This window comes from Pleurodeles waltl, chromosome 9, assembly GCF_031143425.1.
Source record: "Pleurodeles waltl isolate 20211129_DDA chromosome 9, aPleWal1.hap1.20221129, whole genome shotgun sequence".
NCBI lineage: Eukaryota > Metazoa > Chordata > Amphibia > Caudata > Salamandridae > Pleurodeles > Pleurodeles waltl.
This window is the reverse complement of record NC_090448.1, coordinates 61,607,534-61,631,576: the sequence shown is the minus strand read 5'-3', so window position 1 is coordinate 61,631,576 and position 24,043 is coordinate 61,607,534. Positions and strand designations below refer to the sequence as shown.

Sequence of the window (24,043 nt, the reverse complement as noted above, 5' to 3'; positions counted from 1 at the left end):
TGGTGGGGCAGCCAGGGTTGAGGGAGTGGAGTTCCTCAGAATTGCAACGGCGTGGGCCAGGGGGTCTGGTGCTGGGCATGGTCCAGGCGCAGATGGGCTTGCCTCTGGCACAGCCACCATTAGGAAGGGGAGGTGGGAGGGAGGAGAAGCTGGGAGGCGGGAGCGGTGGGCAAATGGGGGTGCAAGGGGGGCCGGGCAGCAGGGGAGGCAGCGGCGGGAAAGGGGAAAGCGTAAAAAGCCGAGAACAAGAGAAATAGGTGAAAAAAAAAAGGCAAAAAACAAAGAAAAAGGCACAAAATAACAGGGGAAAGAGGCAGAGAGCAATAAAGCCACAAAAAAGGAAAAACGGCACAAAAAACAAAAGACAGATTACAAGACAGGCACACAGTACTTACGGCAACCACTAGGCTCCAGGGATGAGGTGCAGGCGGGTGTCTGCGGGTGGTGGAGTGCCTCGAACTCTCAGCAGGGTTGGGGGCACGGAGGCAGTCTGGAGGAGCTGCGTGGCGTGAAGCGTGAATCCCGACCTAAAAACAGGTCAGGGGTCACAAAAGACCGAACCCCCCCCCCCCCCCCCAACAGCACCTTGAGACCCTTGCGGGTGAGTGGTGCGCTCTACAAATTCGGATTGTTTGATACCCAAGAGCTTCCACCTCAGCCAGCTGAAGAGGACGCTGCTAGGGTTGTACTACATTTGTGTAATATGCTTTCTCCAAAAACATATGATAAATGCAAAACTAGCATTTAGCACTATGTTTGCATAAATTGTGGCCTCCATGCAATTTGGACACATTTTCCACTTGTGAAAAATAGCTCAAAAAACACCAGTGCTCTGAATAGCAGCCTCTCGCATCCTGGACATTCACTTTGTCGCAGGAAAAATTTAGCATTGGAGTATAGCAAGTGTAGTGCTTAATTTGTGCCAGTGTTTGTCGGTGCTGTAAAAATTATGTTACATTTATCTACTTTAATGGTACTTCACCTTTAATGGCACACGGTATCAATTGCCTATGCTAGTGCTTTGTAAAACGTGCACATGAATGTTTGAAAGGAATGGCGTAATGCTTTAACGACAGGAAGTGCAAAGCAGTCGCAAAAGGGTTCAGGCAGCAACACCGGGGTACCAGCAAATTTGAAATGAGCATTAAATAACCAGAGGTCGGTGCAGCTGTTATCCAGATAGTTGGCATGAAACAAAGCAGGGCAGGTGGGGCTGTGCAAGGCATGGCAAGAATGAGATGCTAGCATTCCCCTCAGCCCGAGGTCTGCTCCTCCCCACTGGGGGCCGCTGACGAGTGAGTGCCTGGGATGCCATGGAGGGGTGGGAGCCCAGTGGCACTTGACGTTGCTGTGAAGGGGCTCCGAGGTCTGCCAGAGTGTGAGAGCGGAGGAAGGGAGAGACTCGGAGCGCCCCCCCCCCCCCCCCCCCCCCCCCCCCCACAGCACACCAGAGCTGGAAGTTCATGGACAAGTCGTGTACCCGTGGGAGGAGGATGGGGGAACCCGAGACGAAGCGGGGGGCGGCTATTGCTGGCAAGCGTGGACTCTGATTCATCCAGGGAGGCACGGAACCCGAGTATCTAAGTAGCGCGGGTGGGGGTCTCCCCTGAGCCCCTCCTGCATCCTACCCCCCCCCCCCCCCCCCCCAGCCAGTTATATTTATCCGGAGCCGTGCAGCTGACCGGCTGGGCATCCGGGGGGCACGTGGGGAGGTGAAACGAGGTCCGCTCGTTTTAAGAATGGAAATAAATAGTGTATTTAGAAGAGGCGCCGCTCGCTGGGACCTTCCAAAGGGGGACATCTGCCTGGGTGGGGCGCAGGACTTCTTGCTGCGCCCTGAAGTGTGATCTCGGCGCACTTGGCACGCGCTACACTGAGGTGCACCGTGTGGTCTGTGCACGTTGCACTTTCCTTTTCCTGAGCTGTACTGCGCGGTCGGTGTGCACTGCACGGTTCAAAACCTAACCCAGGGTGTGCTGTGACTCTGTGCACTGTACAGACGTACATTATCTGAAGTGGCTGCCTCTGCCCTGGTGTGGTGAAGCCTTTGGTGGGCTGTGTGTACTGGGCGCACACAGCTCGTGGTGTACTGCGCCGTGCATCACACAGGATACACACTTGAGTTAACGCGCCTCTGGGCGCTGTACACAGGTCTGATGTGCCGTGGGCTGTGACGTCTGGCTGTGCGTTAACCATATACACTGCTGCACTCAGTCTGGTTGTGCACGCGGGGCGGGCGCTTCGCTGGCTCAAGTGGCCGATAGGCGAGGTGGTCTGTGCTGTGGTCTCTCTCGGACTGTACTGTCTGTCGGTGCTGTGCGCCTGCTTGGTACACAGCGTGCACTCTACGGACTGCACTCCAGCCGGGCTCGAGTGTGTGCTGTGATCTCCCTCGGACTGCAGGGATTGCCCAGTGTACGGTGCTGTGCACAGGCAGCTGTGTACCCGGGTCTCTGGCTTAACTGCCTGCAGAGTTTAGAGACACGGCGTGTGCTGTGGTCTGTCTCGGAATGCACAGTGCACGTGGTCTCGCTCCACTCGGCGTACTGAGCTGTGGACCCAGTTGGCTGGCTGCAGAGTTTAAGGGAGCGCGTGCTGTGGTTCCTGTCGGGCTCCTGGAGTACTCGACGTGTCCGATGCTGTGCACACTCCGCTGTGCACGCCGTGGCTGCAGAGTTTAAGGGAGCGTGTGCTGCGGTCTCTCCCGGACTGTACGGTATTCTCGACGTGTACTATCCTGTGCACACTCCGCTGTGCACGCCGTGGCTGCAGAGTTTAAGGGAGCGTGTGCTGCGGTCTCTCCCGGACTGTACGGTATTCCCGACGTGTACTATGCTTTGCACACTCCGCTGTGCACCCGTGGCTGCAGAGTTTAAGGAGCGTGTGCTGTGGTTTCTCCCGGACTGTACAGTATTCTCGACGTGTACTATCCTGTGCACACTCCGCTGTGCACCCCGTGTCTGCAGAGTTTAAGGGAGCGTGTGCTGTGGTCACCCTCGGACTGTACAGTGCTCTCGACGTGTACTATCCTGTGCACACTCAGCTGTGTACCCCGTGGCTGCAGAGTTTAAGGAGCGTGTGCTGTGGTCACCCTCGGACTGTACAGTGCTCTCGACGTGTACTATCCTGTGCACACTCAGCTGTGTACCCCGTGGCTGCAGAGTTTAAGGAGCGTGTGCTGTGGTCACCCTCGGACTGTACAGTGCTCTCGACGTGTACTATCCTGTGCACACTCAGCTGTGTACCCCGTGGCTGCAGAGTTTAAGGAGCGTGTGCTGTGGTCACCCTCGGAGTGTACAGTATTCTCGACGTGTACTATCCTGTGCACACTCCGCTGTGCACCCCGTGTCTGCAGAGTTTAAGGGAGCGTGTGCTGTGGTCACCCTCGGACTGTACAGTGCTCTCGACGTGTACTATCCTGTGCACACTCAGCTGTGTACCCCGTGGCTGCAGAGTTTAAGGAGCGTGTGCTGTGGTCACCCTCGGACTGTACGGTATTCTCGACGTGTACTATGCTTTGCACACTCCGCTGTGCACCCCGTGGCTGCAGAGTTTAGGGAACGCGGCGCGTGCTGTGGTCTCTCTCGGACTCCTGGTGATCTGGATGTGTCCCATGCTATGCTCACTCCGCTGTGCACCGCGTTGCTGCAGAGTTTAAGGGAGCTTGTGCTGTTTTCACCCGCGGACTGCACAGTGTCCTCGATGTGTCCTATGCTGTGCACACTCAGCTGTGCACCGCGTGGCTGCGGACTTTAGGGGGCGCTGCGTGAAGGATTCGAGCCGCTTTGATAGAGAGGCTGGCTGCACATACAGACGGCGGCAGGTGCGCTGCTGAAGCCGGCGGATGTCCCCTTGACGGACAGTGCTACACGGAACATGCTGTGCGGGCTGAAAAAAGATGTGCAGTCCGACTTTGGTGAGTGATCATTTATTTACAGTTTTGTGTAAGAAACGAATTTTTCTATAAAGTACACCATTTTTTTCTAACGTATCCGGTAAAATCTGTCATCCACAGTTAACATTTTCCTTTTCCTCCCCTTTTTTTTTTTTTTTTTTAATGCGTTTTTATATAGCGCGGACTTTACCCGAAGGTGTCAGAGCGCTTCACAATAGGCAAAGTAAAGATACAAGAGGAGAAGAATTACAAGTGAGCCTGTTACAAAAACAAACGTTACATTACATGAGGCAATAGTGATAATTGTGCAAGTATCAAGAGCAAAAAATACACGAGGTAGCAAACGATACCTTACGAAAGGAAAAAGTGACGTGTGCAGGATACAAGAGCAAATAAAGTACGAGTAGAGGTAGAAAAAAATTGCAATAAATGGTAGACACTCAAAACACTAAAACAATAGTTACGTTACATGAGGCAGTGGTGGCCGTTGTGCATGTATCAAAAGCAAACAAGATATAAGAGGTAGCAAATGATACGTTGTAAAAGGAAAGGTGCCGTGTGCATGTTACAAAAGAGTACCAAATACAGGTGGAGGTATAATACTGCACTAAATGGCAGACACTCAAAACACAAAAACACCCTGGGAAGGCACTTCTATAGGCATGGAGAACAGAATTTCCTATAATGGAAGGATTTCCTTCAGAAAACAGAGGGCTTGAATTAAATTTGGAAGTGTCTTTGAAGGAGGAGAGCTTTGAGGTCAGTTTTGAAGGCCTGGGAAGAGGTGGTGGTCCGAAGCGGAGGCGGAAGTGAGTTCCAGATTCTCACCGCGTTGCCTGAAAAGGATTGGACCATCGATCTTTCCTTCTTGAAAATGGGAGGTTCAAGCAATAACTTTCCTGCATTACGTGATGGTCGGGAGCCCCCAGAGAGTTTCAGTTTATTCATCAGGTAGCGAGGGGAGGAGGAGTGCAAGGCTTTGTGGGTGATACATGCAGTTTTGTATATAGATCTTGCCTCTATGGGAAGCCAACGGAGGGTGGATAAAATGGGTGTGATGTGGTCGCTTCTTTTGGCCCCATATATGAAACGAGCTGCTGAATGGAGAATAGACTTCAGGGGGGAAAGGTGGGATTTGGGAAGGCCAGTAAGAAGAGAATTGCAGTAGTCCAATCTGGAGAGAACCAGCGATTGGACCAGGGTTTTAAGGTCGTGCTCCGGGAAGAAGCGACGAATCCCCCAAAGAAGGCGCAGTTGGTGTCGAGCAGACTTTGCAATGGAGTCGATGTGGGAGAGTAGATTGAGTTTTTTGTCGAGTATGACACCAAGGGATTTTGCGCTCTCGACAATGATGGGCTGATTGTTCATTAGATTGATCTGATCCATCCATGATTGCACTGGGGGATGAGAAAGTGAGGAGGAGAGGAGGAGGAATTCTGTTTTGGAGGGATTCAGGATCAGTTGATGAGTTAACATCCAGTTTTGAATGGAGTCGAGAGTAGAGCTAAGGAAGGAGAGATCGTGAGTGGAGGACACCTTAAGGTAGATCTGAGTGTCATCCGCATATAGATGATAGTGGATCCCGGATTTACTCAGGAGATTTCCCAACGGTTCTAAATAGAGATTGAACAGTGTGGGTGCAAGTATGGAGCCTTGAGGAACACCTTGACTGACCGCTAAAGGAGCTGAAAGACTGTTCGCTATTTTGATCATTTGGGATCTATCAGAGAGGAAGGAGGCAAACCATTTGAGCACAGTGCCCTCCATGCCCATTCTCTGTTGAAGAGTGTTAAGGAGAGTGTTGTGATTGACAGTGTCAAAGGCTGCAGAAAGGTCAAGAAGAATTAGAAGACAAGACTCCCCTGAATCGAGTATCCGCAGCGCGTCATCAATCACTAGCAGCAGGGCTGTTTCAGTGCTGCAGTTTTGAATGAAGCCGGACTGGAAATTGTCAAGAAGATCATTTTCCTTGATATGGCGAGAGAGTTGTTTCGCTACACATTTTTCTGTGATTTTCGCCAGAAAGGGTAGGTTAGTGATGGCATGTAGTTGTTGAGGTCGTTCGCATCAGCGGTGGGTTTTTTAAGCAGAGGGGTGACCTGCCCAGTTTTGAAGGAAACAGGAAGGGAGCCTTGACTGAGGGAGAGGTTGACCAAAGTGGTCCAATAGGAAAGAGAATTAGTATAGAAGTCAATGGCAATGGCACTAGGGATGGGGTCAAGAGAGTGGTTAGAGGGCTTTGTATCGAGGATGCAATTAAGGAGAGCATCGTCAGAGATGGGGTCAAAGTTTTGCCAAATGGTTAAGGATTTGCGCTCCTCTGTAGGGGTAGGATAAATGACCTGGTCTACAAGTGATTTTACCTTTTCGTCAAAGAATACAGCGAATTCCGCTGCTTTCTTTGTGGAATCTTCCAATTTGGAGGTTGGGGGAGAGCGGTTTGGGTTCTTGATGAGGTCGAATAGGTTTTTTGGGTCTATTTTTGGCTGAGTCAAGGAGGGATTTGTAGTGTGACGCTTTTCCAAGGAAGATGAGCTTGTGGTACTTGGATCTTGCTGAACGAAGCGTGGCCAAATTTTCAGTGGAGGGCGCTTGTCTCCATTGTTTCTCAAGGGCTCTTAGGAACTTCCTTTATTCATAGAGGGATTTGTTGAACCAAGGTGCTGAGGGAGTGGGCCTTTTCTTTTTGCTTTGGAGAGGAGCGACATTATTGATTTCGACTGCAAGGACTGTGAGGCATTGGGAGGTGAGTTCGTTAACATCTAGGTCCAGGTCTAGCCTTGGAAGTGATAGCAAAGCAGAATCACAGAGGGTACTGAGGTCAATATTTTTAGTGTCACGGAACCAGGAAGTAGCCCTCTTAGGCTGGCCAAGAGTTATAGAGTGTGATAGGTGAAGAGAGAATGGGATGAGGAGGTGGTCCGACCAGTCTACATGAATAGGGGTAGCGATAGTCAGCAAGCCTGCTTTAGAAATAACAAGGTCCAGGATTGAGCCTTTAGAGTGTGTTGATTCTGTGCAGTGTTGGATAAGATCGTTTGCAGAGAGGAAGGTGGCCAGCAAATTCGCATAGGTGTCTTGAGGCGAGCCCCAGTGGACATTGAAGTCACCCACGAAGATCTGATTGTCACTTTGCGTGTATTGGTCGCTGATGTAGTCCGTGAGTTCCTCCATAAACGAAGGGCTGCTACCAGGCGGGTGGTAAATAGCATGGAGTCTGAGAGGTGAGCGGTGGTGCAATTGAAGCTCAAGAGATGGGCATTCAAAAGTGTGGAAGGAGCTGTTAGGAAGAGCCTTAAGTTGAAGGGAGTTTCTAAAGATGACTGCAACACCTCCCCCAACTTTGTCAATTCTGTCATTTCTAAGTATAGAATAGCCTGTGGGTACAAGGAGATCAAACATAGAGTGAGAGGTATCGTTGAACCAGGTCTCTGTGAGGAAGAGCATGTCAATATTGTGCAAGTTGATGGTATCGGAGATTTCAAGTTTGTGTTTTATTGCAGATCTGCAGTTGTGAAGCAAACAGCGCAGCTCTGACGCAACTGTTTTGGTGACGGGGGCACTTGGGCTATGAGGGGTGATAGGGATATTGTACTTATATGAGGACGCTCGGGAGGGTTTAGGTGGGCGAGTGGTTCTGACAGAGGAGATGATCGGAATAGTGTAGATAACAGGGTTACTAGGCAGTGGAAGTGAGGGAAGGGTGGCGTTCGAGTGCTTGTGTGGATTTGCAGACGACAGGCTATGCTTAGCTATAATGGGGTGTGGGGGTGAGGTGCATCTCGTGGAAGGGTGAGTGTTTGCCAAAGGAATTGAGGAGTGTGAAAAAGTCGAGATCTTGGAGCTTAAAACTAAAATGGTAGCTTCAAGTTGGGAGATGGCGGTGATTAGAGAGCCTAGCTTATTTTCCAGAGAGAGTACGGAAGAGCACGGCATGTTGGGTGGCTCGATGGAAACAGGAGGGGGTGCACTAGGCAGTGTACGGCAGGGATAGGTGGGGGAACGGGAGGGGAGAAAAGGGTATAGGGTTCAGAGGTGGGGAAAGGTTTTGGATGAGAGCCGGAGTTGGTGCGCCAGGGGTGAGAGGAGAGTTGTCGTTATTGGCGTTGCAAGAAGGATAGGAATTAAGGGCAGAATTAGGGGGCGATAGGAGAGGAGTGGGGCGGTGGGGCAGTAGGAGAGGGGAGGAGTGTGAGGAGTCATAGGGATTAGGGAGGTTTGGAAGGAAGGGAAGGGAGGGGGTTAGATAGGTCCTGGTAGCTAAGTGAGGTGGCTGTGAGGGAGCGGGTATCAGGCAGAGTGGGGGGGATTGGGAGAAAGGGAAGTTGAAGAAAGGAAGTGATTCTGCTCGGTCCGAGGGAGGGAAGGGGTTGCCAGGGGAGGAAAGGGGGTAGCACAGCATTGCTGGAGGAGAGTGGGGAGGGAGAGAGATGGAATGTATTTGTGGGGATATCGGGGTACATAGTGAGGGGAGGAGTGGGCGGAAAAGCAGAGAGGAGGAGGGAACAAGGGGAACGTAGGGAACATAGACAAGGGGAGAGAGCTGGAGGAGAGGTGGTCTAAGGAGGGGGGTGGCCGGAAGGGATAGGGGGGAGGAGATGAGAATGGAGTGCCGGGACGGAGCAGAATGGACGAGGAGCGTGTTAGCTAGAGGTAAGGCTGAAGTGAAGAGGGGAGGGGCAAACTGTGAGGGGGGAAGAATGGGAGGGGAGGTCCGAGGGGAGAGAAGAGGGTCGACCTGTGCCACCCCAGGGTGCAGCCTATTGGAGAGTGGGGGGGTCAAGGGAGGAGAAAGGGAGTAATTGGTGGAGCTAGATGGAGAGTCAAGGGATAGCCCGGTCGCAGGGGAGGGGAGTAGGGAAGGGAAGAGGCGGTCAAAGAGAGAGAGACAGGTGTCTTTGGCTTGGATCATAACAGTACCGTTATAAAGTGAGATAGTGAGGGAGCCGTTAAAACCCGCAGAGGGGGAAATTTTTAGCTGTTTCCCATGAGGGATAGAGGAGGAGGAGGTGACGTTAAAGGAATTGTAAAAGCTGGTAGACCAAGAGGGTATGTCTTGCGTGAAAAAAATTAGATCGTTTTTGAGCCCCCCATACCGACCATTGTAAAACTGATCGACAAAAAGGGAATCGGGGAAACATTCAATGGTGTTATGCTTGAAACGTTTTGCTGCAGCTTTAGTCAGGTTAGAAGGGTAGATGATTTTGTAGCAATTAATTCCAGACTTAATTCGAACGGTGGCCATATTGGGAAATTGTGGCGGAGGAGGGTGGTGAGGAAAAGGGAAGGGTGTTACTAGGACGGTGGTGGTGAGGAGAAGTATGAGGGCAAGACGGGGGCACAAAATCCAGACGTCAGGTGAAGGAACCTGAGTTATTGTGGAGACCGGAAAGTGAGGCGATTAGGGATAGGTTGTTACTTCAGAACAGGGCTGATTCAACAAGATAGGACTGAAGATGGAGTGGTGTAAGAGAAAAATCACTGTACTTATCATCCTGAGATAAAAACCACATAAAGCACAGCATCACAATAGGTATCAAACGCATTGTACGCCCAAAATCTCAACAGTCTAATATTAGACACTTACCTCCTAAGTATCACCAACATTATGGGCAAAAAGCACAGGGTGGAACATAATTTCACTAGCATAACCCAAAGTATGCAAGACAACCTCAAAATCATAAAACACAATTTAGAGGTAGCCAGAACAGGGACTGAAAATCAAACTACAAGAAATACATTTCCTAGCACCATAAAAACACAATGGGTCCTGGCGCCCTGCAAACCACCAGGACCCCCTGGTCAACTGGTCAACTCAAAGGGGCTCAAATGCCCTGTGTCCAGAATGACGGGGCTGCTGCCAAAGCAGCTGTAGTGGTAAGATGGCTGCCTGCCAGTGCCCTGACACTAGTCCCTCTTCAGTGTCCGGTGCTGCCTCTCGGTTGCCTCTGCATTGGTAAGATGGCCGCCTGCCGGTGCTCACACACTAGTCCCTCTTCAGTGTCAACTGCTGCCCCTCGGTTACTTCTATACTAGTAAAATGGCCGCCTGCCGGTGCTCACACAGTAGTCCTTCTTCAGTGTCCGGTGTTGTCTCTCGGTTGCCTCTGCAGTGGTAAGATGGCCGCCTGCCGGTGCTCCGACACTAGTCCCTCTTCAGTGTCCGCTGCTGCCTCTCGGTTACCTCTATAGTGGTAAGATGGCTGCCTGCCGGTGCTCACACACTAGTCCCTCTTCAGTGTCAACTGCTGCCCCTCGGTTACTTGTATACTGGTGGGGGGAGTTAAGGAAATGAGGACCAAAACTGGTCGCCCCCTCACAGCAGCCAACCCTGCCGGGGCCACTCTGACCCAAGACACACAGGGCAGGTCCAGGGCGCTAAATAACGCCAGCCCAGCTCGCAGATCCGATCGCAGCCGCCATGTTAGAGTCAGGCACTCACCATGAGTGTGGCTCCGCAGCTCGTTTTCTGTGTTTTCATCCTTCGCCTGCGCTTCACCTCGGTCCCAGCATGAGCATGTCTTGCATGAGCATGTCTTGCATGAGCATGTCTTTCCTTAAGAAGCCTACCTACTGTCTCCAGGCCTCCGTCGTAGGTCTCCAGGCCTGGGGAGGGCCCAAAGCTAGCTCTACTCGCTCTGGCTAGGGGCGAGGGAGACGCGGCGCAGAAGTTGCGTCCAACTCCTCACCACACGTGATCTTTTCGCCGGGGCCGCCTTCCCCCAGGTTCCACTGTTTTAGCGCTGCGTTCATGCAGCTGTCGGCCCGGTTCACGGCTGTGATCCCACCTGCCATCTTAGGGTCAGGCGCTCTCTGCATGCGCTTCCTTTCGGCACGATTACGGTGCTTCTTTCTGCTCCTCACGCCCCCATCCCCATCCCGAAGTCTCCGCCGACCATTTCGGCGGGTCTGCGGGGGCCTGGGGTGGCAGGATAGTCAAGGATTGAGATGTCGGAGCCGAGAGCACTCTTCTAGTGCCTCTTATCGGCCATCTTGCCTCGGCTCATACCCCCTTTGACATTTTATTGTGTTTTTATAGTTTCTTGAGCGCTCTGCAGCGCCGCTTGGCACTGTGTAAAACAATGACCCTGACATATAGCCGGGTCTCTGACTTTACAAAGCCATAGTTCTTGTGGATGTCTGGAAGTTAGTGCTTAATTTGAGCCGGTGGTTTCTGGTGCTTAGCACCAGCAGTTCATTGTCCACACTGGCGCTTGTGACATTCTGCCACATGGTGGCACTGTCCGACAATTTAGAGATGGGCACAACAACAGTTAATTATTAATTCAATAGAAATGTAAAAAAAAAAAAAGACTGTTACCTACCACCATCAGGACTATCTTATAGCTATGGAGACCTGGAATATTCTGAATTGTCACACTTTTAGGAGTGTGATGGTTAGTAGTTCTGTTACTATAATTGGCAGCATGGCAGGGGCAATATGTGGTGCAAGCTGCATTGACCTCCTGATGAGAGCCCTGGCACATTATTATTATTAATAATAATAATAATAATAATGTTTTTTTTTTTTGTGGTTTTTTTTTTTATTTATAAACAAAGTAAGCACTGGTCACTATCTCGAAAGGAGGCATATTCCACAGTTGTGGAGCCCCTACAGAAAAGGACCTGCAACCCTCTATGCAAATCAGGACAGCGGTATCACTGGTGCAGTGGTATCACAGCCCACTGGCCTAGGTGGACCATCGAACACTGTTTTTTCACCACGTCCTCTATTTTTTACTTAAGTCTGGTGCTTGTGGTTTTGTTTAAGCCTGGGTGGAGTTCCGCATGTGAAGTGACCAAAAAATTCTGCCGCACTACATGGAGTTCCGCAAGCGGTGGAGTGCATTAGGTCCTGCCGTTCGTGCGGATTTTTAGCGCCTAGTGTTTGTCCCCGCTCTGTAAAATCAGCACGAATGGCACCACACGCAGTGCAAGAGGGTGCTGCTTCTTTACGGTCGCTGGAGTAGATCTTCTACTCCGCGGCCTGATGTTGGCAGCCTTCTGTATCGGGTCCTCTTTAGGGGCCAGAGAAAGGATGCTGAGATATGCTGTTAGGGTTAAAGGAAAGTTGATTATTGCGGAGACAGGATGGTATTCCAAACGTGTCCTCCACGCCTTTGGCCATAAACACAGGAATATGGTCTTAAACTATATTTTACACCAGACCACCATAATTCCACCCTCCTGCCACACTAATCAACCAAAGCCTTTTTAGATCTTGCCTATGACTGTGCGTACCCCAGCACATGCGCTCTCACTTGCAAGAGATGTTGTTTTCTACAAGGAGCTTGGAGGCCACCCACTGCTTACCATTAATTGGTTTCATTGTCACCCTTTTTTCTGCCTCGTAATTGGCCAGCGCATGTTGGCTTAACGCCTCCTCTTCATTTGTGTGGTGCGTGGACCAAGTACTCATTGCTTGATCTTGATAAGGGTCCTTCCACTGCTGGGATTACTATTTTTCTTTTTCTTTCTTTCATCTTACTGTGTCATAGCTTCTTTCCTTCAATTCCCCTGGCCCGTGTGGCGGCCCACTTTCCACCCTCCCATTTTCTGTCCCTTCTTCCCTCCCATACTGACCCTCCCTTTCTCCATGTTGCTTCTTCAGTAAGTTCTCATTCTGACTTGTTGCCTCCAACCCCTCTCCCTCACTCCACCCGCCATTAAGATAAAAAAGCACTTGAATGTGGCCAGTGCTGGCCGCGCCAGTGCCCCCCCCCCCCATCCTGTTCCCTCCCACCCTTGTCCATGTGCCCCTAGCCAGCCTCCTGCTAATTGTCCATGTTGGCACCTCCACTCGCCCTGAGGGGAGAAAAAGCATTTAGGTAGAGCCACCTCTGGCCATGTCATAGCACTTTCTTCTAAAATGTAGCCATGCTGCACAACAGCCACACTGCTCTACAACCTGCTAGAAGGCATTGGCACAGCTAATGGCTCTCATATAGGTGAGACCCGTTGGCTTTACCAATGCTTGTTTGGTTGTAACTTCTCCACTTTTCCCCTTTCCCTAATCCCCAACTCTCATGATCTGAGGTTTGTAACTTCTTGAGGCCTACCAGTCACGTCCCCTACCGTTCCTCCATAGCCTGGAGCTACAGGCCTCATCTTGTTCAGCCTGACTTCACGTGCTGAGGCACCTGAAACTGTGAACCCCCTCTTCCTGACCCAAGAACCCCATGCAGAGACTGTCTTCACTTCCCTCCATTAGTTGGCGAGACTAGAATGGTTCGTTTTTTTTTTTTTTTTTTTTTTATTTATTTCGTTGTGATTCATTGTAAATTGTGCACATTTCTTTACCATGCGGATTTGGGGCAGGCGATGCCCGTCCACATATTGCCCTCCCTGCTTTCCAGTGTTGTTTTTAAGTCTGGGCCTTGATAGCACAGCTGCCAAACTGATCTATTGCTAACAAAATACATAAAGTGGGCTTTCGGTTTGCTCCTCTCAGCCGCCAGCTTTCTTCAGTCAGCCTCTTTCAGCCATTGGCTGGAGACTTTGTCTACCAGGTCTGGCTCGGCCAGGGGAGTATTCTCTATTTACCTCTCACTTAATGCTACTGGGTACAGCATCCATTTTAGGACATCCTCATTCCTCACTCCTCATCCCTACTTCTCATCCCTACTTCTCATCCCTGCTTCTCATCCATCATCCCTACTTCTCATCCCTGCTTCTCATCCATCATCCCTACTTATCATCCATCAAACATCATCCCTACTTCTCATCCATCATCCCTACTTCTCATCCATCATCCCTACTTCTCACCTCTGCGTCTCATCCATCATCCCTACTTCTCATCCATCATACATCATCCCTACTTTTCCTCCATCATCCCTGCTTCTCATCCATCATACATCATCCCTGCTTCTCATCCATCATACATCATCCCTACTTCTCATCCATCATACATCATCCCTACTTCTCATCCATCATACCTGTTTCACTTCCATCATCCCTACTTCTCATTCATCATCCATCATCCCTACTTCTCATCCATCATCCCTGTTCACGATGCAGAGTACAACCCCGTCACTATGAGAGAGGCCCTTTTGCGGATGTTTTAGAGATACAGTAGATACCCTAGGGTAAATTGGAGGAGGAGAGGTAAGCAGGTCGTGCAACAAGTGATAGTGATTTAAAACAAGCTACAGGATACATCTATAGGTGTATTCATGCGTCCCCAGGTCGGGATTAAAATAAGATACTACAGGAATGAGTTAGTCCTGCTTAAATGTGCCATCAAAGCAAGGCAACATGTTTCTGCCATATTACCCTTAAAAGATGTGTTTTGGCATTTGTCAGGACCTCAAACAATGCTTCTGCAAAAAAAAAAAAAAAAAAAGGACTTTCTTCAGGACAGAAAGCACCCTGAGCCCCACACCAGGGTTTCTGAGTTGAATCACTACTCCCGACTGCCGGTTGACGGACAGTGGATCCCTTCTTTGAACTTGCCAGTGGACCACCGTGCAATTTTGCATCATTTTACTTTGAGCATTATTATATATATATATATATATATATATATATATATATATATATATATATATATATATATATATATATATATATATATATTATTTTTTTTTTTTTTTTTTTTTAGCAGAAGCATCTTCTTTTTTTTTTTTTTTTTTTTTTTTTTTGTTCCTGATGAATGCCAAAACACCTCTTCTGAGGGTAATATGGCAGAAACATGTTGACCTGCAGTGATGACACATTTAAGGAGGACTAACTCCTTCCAGTAGTATTTTTTATTTTACTCCTGACCCAGGGATGCATGAATAAAGGCATACGCATTGTGAGTTTTAAATAACTAGATCACTTGTCATATGTTCTGCTTACCTCTCCACCCCCAGCTCACCTTATTGTATCTACTATATCTCTAAAACATCTGCAAGAGCACCTCTCGGACAGTGAGGCGGTTGTAGCCCGCACCGTGATTAGCTGTCGCGGTGGGAGGAGATTCCCAATGATGAAGCATGTCCTCTTTGGTGGGTGAGGGAAATCATCCTAAAACGGGATACTCCATTACAATTAGTTTACTTTGTTTCCTTTCTCTTTGTCATTCTTACTTATGCGAAAGACCCAGGTGTTGTTTAGTGTGTTATTATGGGATATTTTGGGAGCTAACACCTGCTGGTCTAGAAATCTCCTGTGGCCCTCCATTTTTGTGTTTGAGTGGCACTAGCGACCTCATGATGTGCACACATTCAAGTTCATTTGCATTATACCGTTTTTTTTTTTCTTCTTTTTTTTTTTTTTTTTTTGCCGATGTGGTTTAGCATTAGCAAAAAGCACGGACAAAGCCAATAGGTAAACAAATTGTAGACCAATGCTTGTTTTTCTGTAGAAGAAAACATTAGCTGGAAATGGGATTATCACTCATTTACAGCAGGTAGCATCAATGGTTATTATTTTTTAAAGACCTCCACTTATTAAATATTTTATAAGGATAAAAATACATTTTGTACAAAATTGTGCGTGTGCACGTTTCTACAGCAAAGATGCAAACGTGACAAGTCTCATTCAATAGGCCGTAAGTGAGTCTGACTTGCAAGGTCTGTGTTTACTAGTGATCTATCCAGTTAGTCTAAACTAAGGTCATATGACGTATGATGTGTGCCTTTTACTGAAATTCGTGAATGCACTTTTATTCACCTTTTCCAAATAATGCATTTTTGCCACCTTTATTTTCACAGGCATGGTAAAGGTGCACACATTAGACCAGATGTACAAAATTCTAAAATTGCGATTTTCGAATTGCAATTCGCATTGAATTGTAATTACGAAATCACAAATCCTGAGATAAGGAAACTTGCAGGTTTTAAATAGTGATTCCTAATGGGCCGCAAATTGACCTACCTTATGAATGTTAAAACAGGTTGCAAATCATCCCATTAGGAATCTCAGCCATGGCAGGGATGGTGGCCTTTTAAGGTCAACAGATTGCACTTTTATTAAAGCATACTTTTTAGGGTCGAGCCTGCGTTGCATGCGCTCGCGCATGCGTATCGCAGCGAGACGCTTTAGTATTTAGTAAAGGGCTCGGAGACCTGTCAACTTCATGTCAGTGCAGTGGCGTAGCGTGGGTTGTCAGCACCCGGGGCAAGGCAAGTAATTTGCGCCCCCTAACCCGTGGATTTTAGCACTCGCGAGCGCGCCCCCCCCCCCCCCCAGATGTTGCGGCCGGCCCCCCCTGCACTCCCCACGCTACGCCACTGTGTCAGTGTTTTTTATTTGTTCGTGGGCTTGCCTAATAAAATCTGCTTGCTTTGATTAGTCGAAGGCACGCATACGTCATGCCTTTTCCGGTGGCTAGCCCTCCTCGAGCGCAGCGACCAAGTACAGAAAACATGTGAGGCTCGCTGTTTTCCATCGGGCTCGTGGTCTTCTTTTTCTCTAGTTTACGAGCGCGATCTCGCTTGGCAGAAGTCGATCGCTTTACATAGTTAATTTCACTTTTTCGGGTTATGTACATAAATGCACTTTTGCCCGATAGGTGAAAAGTCGGGTTAGTAGTTTACAACGCGATCAGCTCTAACATGAGCAAACGCGAGACCCGTTGCATTGTAAATGCTTGTTTTTTACTGCAGCCTATTTTTCCTTAAAGAAAAAAGGGGTGCGTTTAAAAAGGAAAAATGAAACTTTGACGTTTCATTTTTTTTTTTAAGTGTAGTTATTAGCCCGTGGAACCACTGCTAGCTCTAAAAAAAAAAAAAAAAAAAAAAAAAAGCTCTTTAACATTCTCAAAGGGGAATTGGTCCTGAGGGGACCTCTTCCCCTTTGTGAATGGGTTACCGCCAGTTTTAAACTGGTGGTAAAGTATTCCTGTTTTCCGACCCAATCTTGGTATGTATTACTAGTCCTGTTTCCCTTACTAATAGAATGGTTACTATTAAACTACTGAAAGCAACTCTTCTGCTGTGATTGGTGGTAATACCGGAAGTGGTGTCGTTTGCTGCCATTCATCGTACAGAAAGGGTCCACGAGTGAGGTATTTTTTCCCCATGCAGTGACATAATTACGGGATACAATAGCATTCATTATGTACCGTTATGACGTCACGAGTGGATACATTTTTGCATGCGTCCCACATTCCCTTACAATCAAGGCCCACACACAGTGCGGTTTTTGTCTGTTTTAGAAAGCCAGATCTCCTAGTTTTTCCTCACAGCTCTAGCCTTAAAAAAGACTGCTGGTCTGTTTACAACTGAAAACAATATGCTACTGTGATTTAGCGCCGCCCTTATGAAAACAAGTCCTACGCGTGTTGTGAGGGAAGTGTTAGCACAGGGCACGTTCGTGTGTTTTCATACAGCATTCCTCTGGTTTTCGCTTACTTTTGGGCACTACATCCTAGCAGGCCCTTGACAACTCTGGCTGAGCAAACAAAGTCCTGCTACAAGAGGTAGGCCTTCCCTGAGGGGAGGGGGCTTCCAGGGCCGCTTTAGGGCTGGTGTAGCCCTGTGCAAAACCATGGTTTTTGCCACCCCCACGACCTCCTCCTCTGAATCCCCCACTATCACTGGCAAAAGTACCCCTCATCTCTCCGTAGCCCCTCTCACATACATTTCATTTTTTAAGCTCTGGTAAAGGCTGGCTTTACTAATCTACTCAGTTATCCACATAAAGCACAGATCTGTTCTATGCAGCAGGCATATTAACCCTCTGTACTACTTTATGGAGAGTCAAAATGCCACTGGACAAAACTCTGATCTCTCTGTCGGAAACATTCATCACAACAGTTAGCTGGACATTTTTATTTTTGCCTGACGGCTACATGTAACTTTGCTTCCGGTGCTTCTAAATTGGAAGTTATTGCTAAACACAGGGCCGGCCTTTAGCATGGTAGAGCTGGGCCCAGGCCCAGGGCAAAAATATTTTAAGGGCAGCATGGAGCTGTGTGCATTAAGGTTATACCAACAGCAGTGCCCTTCTCGTCTTGCTCCAGTGTTGTCCTTGTCCCTGCCTGTTCGTTTCTGTCTGATTTGCCAGATTAAAGTGGTTTTAGTCTTTTTCATTATCATACCGCGGGTAATGTTTTTAACACCCCTTTAGCCCCCTTCCTTGCCCTCTCTTCACCCTCTGACCGCTGTTGACGCACATCAACAAAACTATCATCTGGTGAGGCAGCTAAGCTAGCGGTGACTTAAGTGAGCTGGGGGAGGTCCAGGTCTGGGGAAGTTTGTTCAGGGGCCACTCCGTGCTCGTCCGGTACTGACCAGTTAACGCAAAAGGGACCCCTGCGGCTTCATTTGATCCACTACCATCAGCAAGGGGTCAAAACTTCTAAACTTCTCTCTTCCAATGCCCAGGGAGCTATCTCAGCAAAGGCTAGCTCTGAACACAGCACCCCACCCGAGGTCAGCACCCCCCTCCAGGCCAGCATCCAGTGTGGCCGCACCAGTTGCACCACCCTAAAGACAGCCCTGAGTTCTTCCAACAGGTGCCATATAGCCTGTTTTATGTCAAAATATTGCTGTGTTTTTTATCTAACCTCCAGGGTCATTGGTCATGGAGTTTTTGCTAGTTTTCTTGCCAAATTGCATAGTTTTATGGACCGTTTTTAGGTCGAGTGCGCAAGTGCTTTTCGACCTGTTGGTAAGAATTCTGTGGGCTTTTAGCCACTCATACCACACCCATCACTTTCACTTGTTCGTGGACTTGCCTGTCAAAAAACCCTTGATGTCATTGATAAATATTTACGTTTGTACTGCCTTGGGGCGGTTTAACTACCGCCATGCAGACTGACCCTGTTACATGGATTATTGAACGATTGCTGATATACTTCTGCGTTGGTGAACTATTTTTTCTTTTGTCTCTCCCCTTCATGCTCCATGGTGGCCATGGCGTTCATAACCCAAAACAGCGCGAACTCCATCAGCGGTATTGAAGCACTGGTCACATTGCTCACACTGTTACCTAATCAGAGTAATTTCTTTTGGCTCTCCCCTTCATGCACTATAGCTTTCACAAAAACACTTGTAATTGATAAATGCTTTGCATAAAAACCACAGAAATCCTCAATGCAGCACTCCCGACACAGCAGGAGAGCCGATACAATATTCACTGTACTCAGGAAACGTGGCCAATAATGCTTTGCAAGCATTCTTTATCAAAACCTGTTTGTTTGCTCATAGTTTAGCCTGTGGCGGTCTTAGTACAATGGGACCACCACCAAAACGTTCAGCACAGTGCACTCTTTCTGTCTAGATCATCTGTGGGCCCCCACACTAGGTTAGTGGGGACCCCAAAATAATAACCCTTCCCATCACTGTGTCTTTTTGTTCTCTTATAGCTGGAACTTTTGTTTTATAGCTGAGAGTAGTTTGTGTTTTAAGGATCTTGTTTGTCATATCATTACAGTAGGCCTGTTAGCCCTGAAAATGTGTAATGCACTACGCCCTCTAGGGGATAAACATATTGTACCATATAGTTAGCCCTCTAGGGTCTAACTATATTGTTATGACAATTTTTCTTACAAAGGCAATTTTCATTGTCGTGTTCTAATGCCAAAAGTTTATTTCTGAAAAAGATTTTTATTTGGTTTGTATGATAATTGTATATGTTTTATTAATCTCTCCTTATTGCAGTTATGACCATGATTCAGGACAACTTAAGGTTTGAACACTCTAGTTATGTTAGGGTGACCCTTCTAGTTTATTTGTCTTGTTACTCCTCCGTGGCTGTCTTGTGTCTTTCTTTCTTTTTTTTTTTTTTTTTATTTTTTTTAGGAATTGTTAGCCAGCCAGCAACTCTGATGGTGGGGTGGTGAAACTGGTATTCTATCGAAATTATCACTGCAGATTTAAATTAGGATGCTAAATGACAACATTTTCATTTCTTGCTATAGATAGAGGAAGGAGGTAAATGGAAGTGTTTTAGTCACATGCAGGGGCCACTGGAATTATGTGGCAGGAAAAGACCAAATTATTAGGCAGGGTTGACCAATTTATGTGGCAAGAAATGGCTCGAACTCAAGCAAATGCGAGACCCATTGAATTGCAAATGCTTGTTCTGTGTACTGGCTTATATTCACAGAGGAAAATTGAGCTTCAGAACTTCCCACCACCTGCCCCCTCTCCTTACATATGCAGCAGTCGCTATGCAAGTCAGTGGGAATAATGTGCCACCTCCAGGTAGCGGTACACAACAAGGGAAGGCCCAGCATGTGCCCTTTCCTTAGGGGATAGGGAGAGCTCCAGAGGCAAAATGCTACTTTGCCTGGATCGCAGAACAACCGTGCATCAGTTTTGATTACTCCAGAAATTGTCCATTGGCAGAGATCGCTTGCTTACATTTCTGGTGACTTTCCTTCAGCAGCCCTGTTAATTGTTTTTCTTTTCTTGAGTCCACACACCTGCATCTCCCTGCCCAATCATTTCACTTACAAAAGGACCACAAAACATATGTTACTTAACCTGTGCAGCGGCGGAATAGGCAGGAATGAAAGCGCTAGCAACACTTCCCCACACCCCCCACATTAAACATCTGGGAAGCCCCTTGGCGCTGTAACTACAACATAAAACCAATCCAAGCTGTAATCCGAATTTAAATATGAGGGAGAGACAGGGTAAAACAGAAACATTCTGAGAAGCATGTTTGATTTGAAAGACAAAGTATACCAAATGTTTTAGTTTGTTTTGCAATTGTATTTAATGCAACACACAGCAACGCGCACTACACAAAGGAGCAAAGGAGCGTGACTTACAAGTGGACAGAGGCAGACCAACACGCCAAAGTCTTAATTGACTGCACTCATATCACATATGCATATTTACTTCACCTGGGCACCTTTGCTGAACATAAACCTCATTTTCTCTAAAGTAGCAATGAACACTCCAGGCCCCTAATCTCTCACCTTCACCTGTTTTCCCAGAGAGGAGGCACATTAGCACGCGCAGGAGAGCGCTGGCCATTGTATAGAGGGACAGGCTTCCTAAACCTAGTTTCAGGGGTTCTTTTGCACTGTGATAACAGACAGCATAAAAATCCACTTCTTGAGAAGATGCTTTCCAGCATTCCATCTCCCATGCCATTGTGAGGCCTGCCTGCCCGGGCGCATCTCTCCCCTCCTACCTTTAGTAAACCAAGCTGTAGTCATTATGGCTCAGAGCAGCAGCGACTGGTGCTTATGCAGGGTAATTGACTGGCCACTCAAGGAAACATTTAGTCATTTAGGGCCAGATGTAGCAAAGGGTTTTTCCCATTCTGTGTCAATGGGAAAATGTGTTCATACATATGGCCCTTAGTGTCTTTGTGTATACTGTGCTTGCAACCGGAATCGCCTCCAGCTACTATCAATTTTATTGACCGTAGTAGGAAATGGGCAACAAGGTTTTAAAGTAATTGCCCAGGATCAAACAGTTTTGTCACTTAGGGATGCCGTGTTTAAAGCCCTGCTCAATATGTATCCTTTAAACAAAACTACCAGTCGTCGTATGTATATGCATAAATTGGGTGTCAAACCCATGACCCTCTAGGTGGTGGTAAGACGCTCTAAATAGCACTTCATATTAAATGCAACACGGGGCATTTTCAACAAATAAAAGTTATTTTGTATTAAATGCATTTATTGGCATATAAAAAACAACCCATGTGCCTCAATGGAACATTTCAGGACATTTTCAACTCCATGCAAAAAACTCTGGTAAGCAAATGTAAGCAAAATCAATTAGGCATATACATAATATCAGAAGCAAACATGTCTCCGGAAGATAATTACCATAGTCTTCACTGTGGCTTATTCAAGCATCTTCAAGAGGAAAGAAGAGAGATAAGAGACAGACAAGCACACCTAAATGATGCTAGATGCCCCCTCTCCTCTGCATCCCCTGGCCTTTTGCCAGGACCAAGTAACTCCCCAACCTAGAGCAGAATGTAGACACCGAAGCACCCTCAACACACCCGCACCACGACCGCAATCTTCAGCTGCAGTGACACACATGAAGTTATCAAGTTCCTAACCCTACGTTTCCTAGAAATTGTCTTTGCCGCGTTAATCTGTGAAAAGATAAACTACTTTTACCCATGGTCAATACCTAGGCATACACTGAAGCTAACTATTGGAAATGGGCTCTCTAGTTGGCAGTTGTTTGCTCCCTGTCCAAGTAGGGACCCTCACTCTAGTCAGGGTAAGGGAACCATACAGCTTAGAAACTTCAGTATAGCGCTAAAAAACATGATTGCTCCAACTGGGGCTATCACAATGTCTTGACGGAGTCGTTCCCAACAGTCTGACGCCACTCATGAGGGAGTGTGGGTTGGTCATGGCATCGCACAGACCCCAGACACAGTACCTTTGAAAAGGATGAAACAAAGACATTGCACTAAGTGAAGTCAGGGAGGTGTGGCATCGCTGGAACTTGTGCGGCGTTGGTTTCTTACTGCTATTGGGGAGGTGAGGCATCCGTTTCTTAGTCCTAGGGAGAGGAGGTGATGCATCGGTCCTTAAGTTTGCAGGGGCGGCGATGCCACATCTGTGGCGAGGCGTTTATTCCTTACGATTTGGCAGGTTTACTGATTCTAGCAGGTCAAGATGAGGTGTTGACTACACTGTCGCAATCACACCACGGGGCTACAGATGCTGCAGCAGAATTGGAATCTGGTGTCCCGGATGTCAGGGGCATGGCACTCAGTACTCACGCTGTGGCAGGACTTTGGAGGTGCTGCAGTGGTGTCTGGTCTGTGGCAACGGTCGCGATCAGCAAACTCAGCGGGGCCCGGGGCACCGGTGCAGGCACCAGCATGGAGTCGGACAGCGGCACCGGTTCCAAAATTGCTCTGGACTCTATGTACTTGATTTCACCAGAACTAACTCTTACGGGGCCAGGGACTGGATTTGGCACCACATGGCAAGTCAGGACTCTCCGAAAAAGAACCCAGGCACTGGCAGGTGAAGTCTTTGCTGTGCCTGAAACTTCTTAACCGGAGGCAAGCTCAGTCCAAGCCCTTGGAGAACCTTTGAAAGCAGGATGTAAAAAGCAAAGTCCAGTCCTTTCATCCCAGGACATAAGCACCAGGCCAGCACAGCAAAGCAACAGGCAGAGTGGCAGTCCCTCCTACACCATCCAGCCGTTCTTCCTGGCAGAATGTCCTCAGTCCAGAAGGATTCTAAAGTTGTGGTCTCATAGGTCCAGTACTCCTACTAATTTCTGCCTTTGAAATAGGCAACCTTCAAAGGAAAGTCTTTGTAATGGTCAAGACCCTGCCTTTTCAGCCCTGGCCCCAGACACAATCCAGGGGGTTGGAGGCTGCTTTGTGTAAAGGCAGACACAGCCCTATTCATGTATTAGTGTCAGCTCCTCCCACCACTCTAGCCCAGGGAGACCCATCAGGATATTCAGGGCACACCTTGGCTCCCTCTCTGTGACTGTCTAGAGTGAATTCACAAACAGCCCAACTGTCATCCTGACCCAGACATGTATTCCAGAAGACCGGAAGAGGCACAGATTGTTTAAACAAGAAAACGTCCACTTTCTAAAGTGGCATTTTCAGACGTACAATCTAAAAAAACAACTTCACCAAAAGATGGATTTTTAAATTGAGATTTCAGAGACCCTAAACTCCTCATCTTTATCTGCTCCCAATGGTAAGTTACACATAAAAGATATAGCAAGGCAATCCCCATTTTAACCTAAGGAGATGAAAGGCCTTACCATAGTGAAAACCAAATTTAGCAGTATTTATCTATCAGGACATGTAAAACACACAAGTACATGTCCTACCTTTTAAAATACACTGTACCCTGTCCATGGGGCTGCATTGGGCCTACCTTAGGGGTACCTTACATGTAGTAAAAAGGAAAGTTTGGGTCTGGCAAGTGGGTGCACTTTCCCTGTCGAAATGGCAGTTTAACTGCACACACTGCCACTGCAGTGGCAGGTCTGAGATGTTTCCAGGACGTGCTGCAGGCCCACTAGTATCATTTGATTTACAGGCCCTGGGCACACAGGGTGCACAATACTAGAGACTTAATAGCAAATCAAATATGCCAATCATGGATAAACCAATCACTATTAAAATGTGGACAGACAGCACTCGCACTTTAGCACTGGTCAGCCCAGAGTCCTAAAGTCAACAAAAACAGGTCTGAAAAAATAGGAAGAAGTCAAAATTCTCAGGGATAACTGTGCAAAAAGGGCCATTTCCA

General features: G+C 47.9%; 1 protein-coding gene across 6 annotated transcripts in view; it reads left to right on the top strand.

Annotated features, from left to right (window-relative positions):
- GRIP2 (glutamate receptor interacting protein 2) overlaps positions 1-24,043 on the top strand; it is a 654,787-nt gene that overhangs the window by 300,851 nt on the left and 329,893 nt on the right. Inside the window, exon 1 of one of the 6 annotated variants that reach the window (XM_069206298.1) lies at positions 2,562-3,916. The exons of the other annotated variants lie outside the window; for them this stretch is intronic. Within the exon in view, the coding sequence (XP_069062399.1) occupies positions 3,877-3,916 (40 nt within the window). The 5' untranslated portion in view covers positions 2,562-3,876. Of the gene's footprint in view, positions 1-2,561; positions 3,917-24,043 lie in introns of those variants that run through there. 6 annotated transcript variants of the gene reach the window in all.